Raw genomic sequence first — 10,834 nt, 5'->3', positions numbered from 1 at the left:
CCGTCTCCTTCTTTGAAGCAGGGACCAATGTGCAGTCGCACACTACTACTGACATAACCTCACAACAAAGACCACTCGTATAGTGTATATACAGCCCTTGCCACTTCTGGGGAAGGTGCTGTTAGCGAGCACCTACGAAGGACGGCACGGCACAAGAGAGGGTGGCCAGCACCACGCCCGGCTGCCTTTTTTTCCCCAGTGCTGGTGTTTACACACCAGACCAGGTGCTCATTTAAGGTCAAATCGACATTGGGGAGGCCCAACACTTGTTCAGATATTGGTCACCAACGTTGGCCATGAATGGGAATCAAACTCGGGTCGCAGGGTTCGGAGCGCAATGTGCCAATCACTGCACTACCGTTCCCCCCTCAAACACACACACACCAATGCACGTGCTCGTAATAAAGCAGGCGTTCTTGTTGCGTTAACAGGCAGCGAAGAGTTACCATGTGTGGCCTACCCTCACTCATTCAAGCTCGCTGTCAACTGCCACCTAATCAGCACAAATTGAGGGTGATCTACTCGGGCCCATCGGTGGCCACCACACCACGATATCAAATTCACGAGACCAGTAGTGAGGACAGGGCCTGCAACTAAATCCTACCTTACATTATTTAGCCTCTTACTTGGGCAAGAAACAATCAATTCAGTGCTAATTGAATGAATGCCTCCCAAAGCCATAGCCGTCTCTCATTATTCTGTGATGTAACGATCCGCGTAGAACTTGCACACAAGCTGATTTCAGAGCTCCATCTCAGTGGCGCACATTCCCCTGGGCACGATGCATTCCTCGGCTGCCACACTATCGTCAGACTCGACCACGACCCTTCCAGCCAGGACACGTTCCTCCCAAGCACACTTCCTGCCACGACCACTCCATATGACGTATCCAAATTGCATATGTCCTCTAATCCACGTTCCTCTTCCTCTATCGCAGTGTAATTCCAAGCAAGTGTAGACTTATATAGTCTAAATGCAGCCGTATCTCAAAACATATTGTTGTTGGGTTTATCTTCATGGAGAATAAATTTGGTAATTTACCCAAATCGTAAGAAAAATATTCCAACACGTTTGTCAATAACAATGTGGCCTTAAAAGGAAACAAATGAAAAGCAAAAGGTTTGGGCAATGGCCCTTTTTCATAGCCCATGAAGGGTCATTGTGCTTTGATCACGGGCCATTCCAGAAAACTTCACCATTAACAGATGTATTATTTTAAGGCCACAGTAGTTTTATCGACAAATACGCAGATTTGTTGTAGTTATTTGCACTTGTGCACCACTGTCGACGCAGCAGCAGCAGCATCACCACCAGATCATTGCTCAGACTTTTAACAACTCGCTCTTCGTGCAGCAATGCTATCCTGTCCGTTCATCTGGCTTCACTACCGTGATATAAGGCTGTGCAGTTTACCGCGCTGCTGTGTGCGGTGAAAAGTTGGCTTTGACAGAACGCGTCGCTAGAGGAAACGATGGCCAAGGGGGTCAACATTAACAACGCACTCGTAGCTGATGGAGGGAGCACCTCCAAGAGAATGACCAAAGTGGAGATGGGGCGTTGAGCTCAGCTCATGTGCAGGAGCCGGACGGATTGTTGCACCGTGACACCGTGAGGGGTGGGAATGATTTCCTCCAACAGTGGATAGAGCATGGCTGCTGCTGATGGCAATGCGAAATTCACACGAAACAAATATAAGGGAGGTGAGGAGGAGGCTGGGGGCGGTGGCTGGAGGAGGTGGCTGGAGCCCGCTGGGTTGCTACGCGGGCACCACAGCTCCAGCCCGGACTGGAGGCGCCAGCACGAGTTCTTCCGCTCACCTGGTTCATCACCTGCAACACAGAAGAGGCGGTTGATGGCGGTGCCCGTGCAAGGTGCAGCGCCAGATGCCACACTACACCAAGCCAATACATCTCAGCTCATCAGATGAATAAGCATTTGGTGATACTGCGTTGGCAGTCGTGCACAAGCAAAATTAACAACTCAATCGACGACACTGCGGTCTCCAAATAAAAATCACAAGCGATATTATGCGCAATGAATCGTATTCACAGCACTGGGGCTACAGCAGAGGGGCTATGAACAACGGCCATTGCTTGAAACACCACATTATGTTTGTAATTTCAAGACAGCATTTTTGATGAATGTGTTTATGGACCCACGGACCACCGTTGGCAAACATCAACACATTTTCAGGGACCACTGCGCACCAACACCACAACTTTTGAAATCAAAACAATCCAAAGTGCTGTAAAATATCGAATAAAAAAATGGCATATAAACAACAAACTTGATTTTGTACGACTCGCATGAATGAGACGCCTGATGGCGTTCGATGTTTTGTGACATGTGATCGCAGAAGCACCTGCAAGTTTCGATTTAAAGCTTTCATGACTGCAAGGATTCATCTTCTTTGGTTCTTTCGGTAAAGTCACGTAGAATGAGAATAAAATAATAAATTGATCAAATAAAGTAACACAATAAAATTCTCACGACGTTTCGGCCACAACACAAGGGACGAGACTGTCTGGAGGACAGCGCTGTCCTCCAGACAGTCTCGTCCCTTCACCTGATGAAGGCCGCTTGTGTTGTGGCCGAAACGTCGTGGGAATTTTATTGTGTTACTTTATTTTATCAATTTATTATTTTATTCTAATTCACGTGACTTTACCGAAAGAACCAAAGAAGACATCTGCAAGTTGTGCAGGCCAACGTCCCCCCCCCCCGCGGCTGGGAGCCCCCACTGGTGTCTAGACACTGACGTAGCAGCAACACACGTGGTGACCACCACAGTGCCGGATCATCCTCGTGGAAAAAGTAGCTACACATGCTACGGGCCCCGCACTTTCAAGGGCCCCGCGCTAAAGGATTTCAAGCTATCAATGCCGGTTCAGTGATTCCGCACTTGCTCTATCACTATAGTACTATACTGCCTTAAACTTTTATGAACGACTGGGTGTTTAAGGTTAGCGATTTGCAAATGGAAAACAATACAATTACTTTACTGTGCATGTAAAAAATTAGTGTTTTAATATTTGTGTGTTTTTATTTAGGGCCCTTTTATAACATTTGCTACAGGCCCCGCACTAGCTTCGTCCGACACAGAAGAGGGCTGTAGTTGTGGTCAGGGAGTTCGGGATGGAGACAGGGGGGGGTAAGGGGTATATGGATATAGAGAGAGCGATAAAGTTGGGGATTCATGTGGCATTATTGCGTTAAAGAGTTAGGGTCAAGATATAAGTGTAGTATCAGGGGATAAGGGTTTATACGGTTAGGTATGTGGGCTGGGTTTAGGGCATGTTCGCCGATCGGGTTAGGGTGGATATCGTAAGGCTTGGGATATTTAGGCCGCGTGAAGTTAGTGCACAGGGTATTGAGCTAAGTACTGAAGTCATTTGGGGTTGGGTCAGGGAATGGATAAAAGGGGGAGCAAGGGAACTACGGTGAGAAGAAGAGGCGGACGGGCGGAGGGGGGGTCGTGATGTGCCGATGAGAACCCACTGGGTCACGGCGCTATTTAGAGCAGCGGGAAGTTTCCACCGCAGCCTCGGCGCGTCGTCTTCCCAACGTCTCTCTCTCTCCCGGGAGGCGTGCACCCTCACTCTGGCAGGGCACCGCGAGTCGCGAAGCCCCCCGGGGGTTCCCCTCCTCAAGCGCGTCGCTGCTACATGGCGCCCTCGCCATACAGACGACGACGCCGCCGCCCACGTCAAACCCCCGAGGTGAGCACTCGTGGGGGGGGGGCCGCGATGGCGACATCGCGGCCCCCCCCCCCAGGGGAAGGAGGCGTCCGTCTCGTCTGTCTGGTGCCGCGCCTGCTCGCACGATCACCCCCCTCACCACCCAGCCGCCGCTCTCCCTCGTGGGCGAACAAGCGCGCGGATGTAAATCAATCTTTAAAATATCAAACGAAATAAAGAGTAATTAATTAAATAACCGCCGGCGTATTGACCGTCATCACTCGCATGGGAACCGTCGCTCGAAGAGCCGAGCGCAGCGTTGAAGGTTCAGCTAAAGAGCATCACACAAGACGCTGGGTTCGAGTCCAGGTCCAGGGACCTTCTGGGTCAGCGTTAAGGGTCGGGGCACCTCGAGGCGCGGGTCCCGCCTCGGCAAGGATGGGAGGCCCTCTCCTCGGTCGTGGTCCCGGCCGCATTGGCCATCGTCAGGGTCCGCGAACCTCGACCACGTGAAGCGGAGACACAATCGGTTGGGGGAACAGAGGGAGGGAGGGGGTAAGGGCGCCGGGCGCGGTGTCCTCACGTCGGGGTTCGCCTCCAGGGGCAGCCACCGGGGCGCTGCGTCCTCGGCCATGGGGGTCCCCTGGAGCCACGAGCAGACAGAGGAAGAAGGGAGAGAGAGGCCAACACCAGCACCTCGAGCCAGCACCTCCTGCTCGCGCGCTCACGGCCTCCACCAATACTTATAGCCGCGGTCCCCGCCCACCCGAGCCGCCTTCGCCCAATAGTGGCGCCGCCTTCGCCTGCCGCGGCCCCGCCCAGCCGGGCCGCTCCACCCAATAGCGCCGCGGCCCCAGCAGAAATGTGGTCCCGCCCCATCCCCAACTGCACCCGCCCAACTCAAACGGCCCCGCCCTCTCGCCAGGCGGCTCCGCCTACCGTGAGGCTCCGCCAATAGGACGACGTTCTCAAGCATGCGGGCGACCCCCCCGCCCGCTGGAGCGTCTCTGCCAATGGGGAGCCGCCAATGCGTGTGGGGGCTGGAAAGTCTGACGTCATCGTAGCGAGACCTGGCCCTCCCCGTGCTCGCAAAACGTGGCCTTAATATAGGCGACGTTTCGGGCATTGCCCCTTCTCCACAGCCCATTTGTAATAACAATAATATAGAGGGACCGAACACAGTGGATGAGAAGAGTTGGATACTTGCACTTGGTTACACCGTGGGGCTTGGTGAGAATGACATCTTTTCTGATTAACACTTTCGTAAATTGGCATATTAAGTGAGCTGTTGAGCACCAAACACCCCCAATGTCATGAATCTAAAAGTATTCCTAAACTCATTTATATTAAAAGTCACATTGTAAAATGTGTTGGGAGATTGCGTTGTGGGATGATGTGTATCTCCTCTGGCTGACATTCAGCGAGTGGGCAAAATACTCGACGAGAACGACTTGTGGTGACAATGGGACTCGCTGGGTGAGCGAGTCCTGGCCGATGTTTGTACAGCAGAGGGCGCTGTTTGACCACGCAGCCTGGGGCACTTGACAGCTGCTGTTTGCACAGTTGTGGTGGAGGGAGGAGACACGGAGGAGGAGACAACGTGAAGGGAGACGTGAGAGAGGAGGGGAGAGGGCGGGGCTATTGTTTAGCCATTATCAGGCGCGTGCAGCGCGTAACGAGTTGGTCAACATGTAGAGGTGCATCGCGTCGTGGTGGGCCGTGTGAACCGCACTGTTCGAGTTGTCCTGGTTATATGCACGTTGAACTTCTTTCGCACCGTACGTAGTCAACCGTGCTAATCGGAGGAGCGTTGAGCCTGGAACGTGCTTGGATGACCACCACGTGCACAAACAGGTTGGCATCGGTTGCTCCGGTGGGCAGCAGACAGGAGTGCAGAAAAACATCTTGTTCTTCTGTTGACTTAAACTTTCTTTGGGTCTTTCGGTAAAGTCATCTCGATAGGTTCAAAGAAAATAACAAAAAAAACGACGACGTTTCGATCGCAACGCAAGCGGTCGTCACCGCTTGTGTTGTTATTTTCTTTGAACCTATCTACGTGACTTTATCGAAAGACCCAAAGAATACCTTGTTCTGCTGTACTATGCTCCCCGCCTTCACAAACCCGCTCTAACCACCGTGGTGAAGTATGGTCAAATCACCCCTAAGTGTAATTTGATGTCAAATAACATCCGTCGAAACCCGTACAGCGTGGGGATACCTCATCCAGCAGTGGAGTGACTTATTGTTTCACGGGCACCCTTATCGGACCAGCGTGGAGTAGTAGGCCAAATACCCTCTCGGGGGGGGGGGGTGGTCCATAGACCTCCCCATCTTGGAGACCCTCATCCTAGCAGGAACGTCGGCGAGAAATTGCAGGGACGCGCTCTCCACATCAGCACCACTGTTGAGTCGAGCAAATATTTACGGGCACCAATTCTTGTCCACCACCCGCCGAGATCTGCGAACCCAGCGGCACCCTAACCCCCCCCCCCACCCTTTCATTCTCTCCTCGCCGCAGCCCCGCACCCCTGCATGCCTCCTCCTCCCGCTCGGCTCTCACTCCGGAAGAAATGACATCATTCCCCGGCACGCGATATCACGGAGGAATGCCCGTCTGCACTGGGCAGTCCAGGAGGAGTGCCGCGCTCCGACGTTCCAGTTTGGGTGTTCGGAGTGTGGCCCGGTTGGGTGGTGGTGGTGCAGCGGTGACACTGTGCCTCGCGGCAAGAAAGCCTGGGTTCGATTTTCGACTCCGGTTACTTATCCGCATGTCCCCCCCCCCTCCCACCCCCCTGTTTTGCATGGGTTTCCTCCAGGTGCTTCGGTTTCCTTCCATGAAAAATGTAACTGGAATTTGTCAAGCATCCCAATGCTATAAAAAAAAATATATACAGTACAGTACCTGACGATGATTAATTTGGGATGACACACATCAGCAGCAACATTGCTCCCCTACTGTAAACACGTGGCAGGACCCTCCTGAAAGAGTCTTGAGGCTCAGTGAGGTTTTCCTGGCTAAAACAAGTGTAATAATTATAGTCAGATTTTTTAAGAAAAAATTCCAAGCATGACTACGTCTCTCCACGTACTAACATACTTTAGTCCACAAGTCGATTGACTTTCCAGACCAATATTCTGCAGCAAGCAAACTCTGGACCCGTTTTCAATCTTCCGTGTCTCATCAGCAGTCAGGCTTGTTAAGCAACACATGCTGCCGGCTTACCAGATGTTCATGGCAAGAGTGCTCCATCTAAAGCAGCAGCATTTGTATAACAAGACGTGTGGTGGGATAGAGGCACTTTCAGCTCATCCAAGGTGTCTGGCCAGCGTGGAAGAGAAGGCCAAATATCCTACGGAGGGCCTCTAGAGATCTCCCTATCGTGGAAGCCCTTCAGCTAGCAGTGGCGTGAGTAAGTACTTCCAGGGCTGCGCCTTTACCCCTCCTGTTCATGCATTCCTCTCCGTCTCCATGCAATTCCACGCATGCATCTCTCCACCTTCCTTTGCGCACTTTTGAGTTCAGAAAAACAAACCCACGGAGGGACAAATGCACACGCAGGTTAAAGGCATCATCCCAAATGTTAACAGTGGGCTTGGGCTGGACACGTCACGTCCGACGGTCACGAATAACAACGGAGCGGCAGCGGAGGGAGATGGAGGGATGAAATCTTCCCACGTTGCAGGATTATTGCATCGCGTGCGGAGCCGTGGCGCAGTGGATGAAATTAATGAATGGACCCGGTGTCCAAAGTTCTGCTCGCGACCAAAAACAGTGGCGGATATTTAAACCGGTCCTGGTGAGCCTTCCCCTGGGTAGACTCAGCCTTAAGCCAGTACCTGGTGCGGTGTGTAGACATCAGCACTAGGGAGACAAAAGCGGCCGGGCGCGGTGTTGGCCACCCACTGCCTCGTGTGCCGTGCCAGCTTTCATAAGTGCTCTATAACAGGACTTGCCCCAACAGTCCGTTAAGGGCATTTCCGGGGAATCTTTTGTCTGTCTGTATCATACACTGCAGGATGCGTGCGATGTGGTGATGGCTTGACCAGCAGTGGACTGAAGATGGCTGATGAGGATGGTTAACCATCAGAGAGATCGGCATCACGACGTAAAATGTAATATTTTATTCATTTCCATAGCGTTCGAGCGACAACAGGGAATGTCTGGCAAGGAGACGCGACGCGGACACACGGGGGGGCACAGGGGGGGGGAAGCATTGATACCTATTAAATATGATACAAAATTGAGCACTTGAAAAATATATATTTATATATTAAAGTGTACAAAGTGTTACATTGTAAATGTTAAGATAGAGATGCTCTATTTAAAGGTATAAAAAACACTTCTAATCGTAGTACTGTACAGGTTCCGAGTTAAAATAACAGTTCACTTTAGCATTTCGCTGTTTAGTACAAAAACGAACGGGAGAGCGTACGCGCGATGCATTGCTGGCGACCCCGCGGCGGACAACAGGAGCCATAGAGGGGGGCCGGGACCCCCTTCCCCCCCCCCATCTCCCTTCCCCCCCAAGAAATGTTCCCCCGCCAGCACCCCTTCACCCTTAGCTACAAGCGGCCGGCATCTCCCGCAGTGCCGCCAGCCTTCGCGGTAAACTCCACTCCCTCGTGGATCTCTGCGCAGCGGCCAAGCGCCCCACGATGCTCTCCGTCTGCCGGGCCGGAGCGGCTGTTTAAACCGCGCCGCGTAGCGCACGCACGCACGTGAAATCGCCGGCAGTGGTCTGTTCAAGTGACCATTGGCTGAGACGGGCATGGGGTGGGGTGGGGGGTAATACAACTGGGTGCCGTGAGACCTGGGCGGGAGATTACGAGGTGGAATCCGCTGCAAGCTCCCTTAGGGGTGGCCTTTTCGCTGCGATCCGTCTTCAGGGTTTCTGGACGTGCGGGCTGAGAGTGGAGTGCCGAGTGGAGTTTCTTGGCGAGTGCCGGGGGTTGCCGTGGCCCGCGCCGGGATCGCTCTCAATGTTCTTGCCGTCGCAGAGGAAAAAGAAAAAAAAAAAATCTAAATGCACTCCCCGTCACGTGCGGGAGGCATTTACCCCCCCCCCCCCGCGCACGACGGCACGATGCCGGCAGCGGAGTGTGACGGATGAAATGGTGACGGTGGCGGCAGCGGCCGTAGCGAGCGCGCGGGGCGGCCACGAGGCCCTCCCCGCGCATAATCGTCGTGTTTGACGTTGTGCTTTGCATTTATTCACGACAAATAATAAATATGTTCCCCCGAATAAACAAAATCACGAGCCTGCTATATTATTTACACGGACGCGTTAATACCCGAGGATGCACGCGGTAATACTAACGTTGCCGGCCACGGCTGCTGGCTCCTCTCAACGGCGGCGGTGACGGAGCTAAAACCGATCGCAGCGGATTGGGGGCCATCGTCAACACCACTGTGGAATGGGCAAAGCCAACGCGGGATGACAATGTGGAATTAAAAACGTTTTTGATTCCAACGTGTAAAAGAAAGAAAAAGATGCAGGTGCCGGAATACTTTGAGAAAGATCACGAGTGCCCCGTGCAGGATGGATCTGTTGTAAGTTAGACGAGGACTCTGCGAGAGCCACGGCAGCGGCTCGGAGTGTTCGCTTGGCCACGATTGGGTTTCGAGGGTCAAAAGATCCTCGCTCACTTCCTCAGTTGAAAGAGCGATACCTGAAACATTCACATTTTACCGGCGAGTTCGTGGAGGACGACCTAAAATGTCGTCGATTTCCACCCACCCCCCTCTTTCACTTTTCCTGCAAATTCTGAACCCCGCAACAGAGGCGGCCAACGTGGCAGTCCCCAACGCTGGGTGGACGCCGCTCGGTCGCACCGCAGACAAGGAGGTGCGAGGAAGGTGGCCCGTCCTCGTGCGCGGGGTGTAGCCCGGCCGGGAAGATCGGTGTTCTCGGCAGCATGCTGGGTCCCCCGCTAGTTTTGGCCGAGGATCTCCTCCAGGTCCTGCCAGTCCTCGTTGCTGCCCCCGCTGCCGCTGCCCCCGCCGCCACCGCCGCTGCCCTTCAGCAGGGAGTCCACAAAATCGGAACCTCCATTGAGACTGGCGAGGCCCGAGCCTGCCGCCCCCCCCATGCTCTCCACCGCCACGTTGCTGCATCCCCCCGAGACCCGGAAGAAACCGCCGCCGCCGCCCTGCTCGCCATGAAGTGGCGGAAAGTTGGGCACCTGCCCCGGGGTGCCGGGGGCTGCATTGAGTTGCCCGAGGCCGGCCTGCGGTGCCGTGGAAAGGTGTGCGGGCGGCGGCCGAATCGGAAAGTTCACGGCCTGGTTGGGGAGCGGGAAGCGCTGCTGTTGAATCTGCTGAGGATGCTGCTGCCCTTGCTGGTTTTGTTGCCCCCACACGTTGTGGCCGGCCGCTGCCCGCTGACCCCGAAAGGCCGCAGGCTCAGCCGGGTGCACCAGCCGACCGGGGACCGGCACGGGCACGGGCACAGGCACGGGCGCGCCCGGCGTGACGGAACTCCGTACCGCGCGCACGCCGTGGCCCGACATGTTGGTACCCTGCTGCGTGGCCACCACCACCGGCGATGGGGGCGGCACTATTCCCATCATGCTTGGCTGCTGCTGCTGCTGGTGGTGGTGATGGAGTGGAGAGCCGTTGGGAAGAGCGTAGACGGGCGGAGGCGGCTGGCTGGCACCAGGACAATGCACCGGGGACATTTGCGTCACTGGAGAACCGATGGGCATTGAGAAGGGCTGGGTTGTGGCTACAAAAACAAAAAAGCACAATGAACGTAGATTATCATCAGCCCGTGTACATGCGAGTACAAAAGTCAGCACAGATCTCTTTAATGTTTCTTTAATGTAACTGCAGTATTTTTACGCTCATCAGTCAAACAAGACAATCTGCCCAAGCCGCCTTACGCGACAGGGAATCATTTGACGCCGATTAATGTTCGAGCGATATTCTTTTCATTTCTCACTTGACGCAGTTAGTTGTCGTCCCGATTTCTATTCACTTCGTTGCTGGAACATTACTTCGTTTTGCTCTCGTCACATCTCGGTCACCCAGGTCCCCTCTTACAAATGAGACTCCCCCCTAACCTGGTCTCTCTCCGAGTTCTCACTCGGTGAAGCAAAGTCAATTTGAACCTGCACTACTGGATGAAAGCCTCCCCCCCCAAGCCACTGCCAACATC

General features: G+C 53.9%; 1 protein-coding gene across 2 annotated transcripts in view; it reads right to left on the bottom strand.

Moving 5' to 3' along the window:
• Positions 1-7,784: 7,784 nt before the first annotated feature.
• Positions 7,785-10,834, bottom strand: part of LOC116943485 (uncharacterized) — an 85,848-nt gene continuing 82,798 nt past the window's right edge. For both annotated transcript variants that reach the window (XM_032956314.2, XM_032956315.2), the window contains exon 5: positions 7,785-10,402. In XM_032956314.2, coding sequence (XP_032812205.2) covers positions 9,609-10,402 — 794 coding nt within the window. In that variant the 3' untranslated portion in view covers positions 7,785-9,608. The remainder of the gene's footprint in view (positions 10,403-10,834) is intronic.

The sequence above is a fragment of the Petromyzon marinus genome, chromosome 18 (assembly GCF_048934315.1).
Source record: "Petromyzon marinus isolate PM22_M1 ecotype Great Lakes invasive population chromosome 18, UKy_Petmar_22M1.pri1.0, whole genome shotgun sequence".
NCBI classification, from domain to species: domain Eukaryota; kingdom Metazoa; phylum Chordata; class Hyperoartia; order Petromyzontiformes; family Petromyzontidae; genus Petromyzon; species Petromyzon marinus.
Note: the sequence above shows the minus strand (reverse complement) of the source record. Positions and strands in the feature narration are given on the sequence as shown.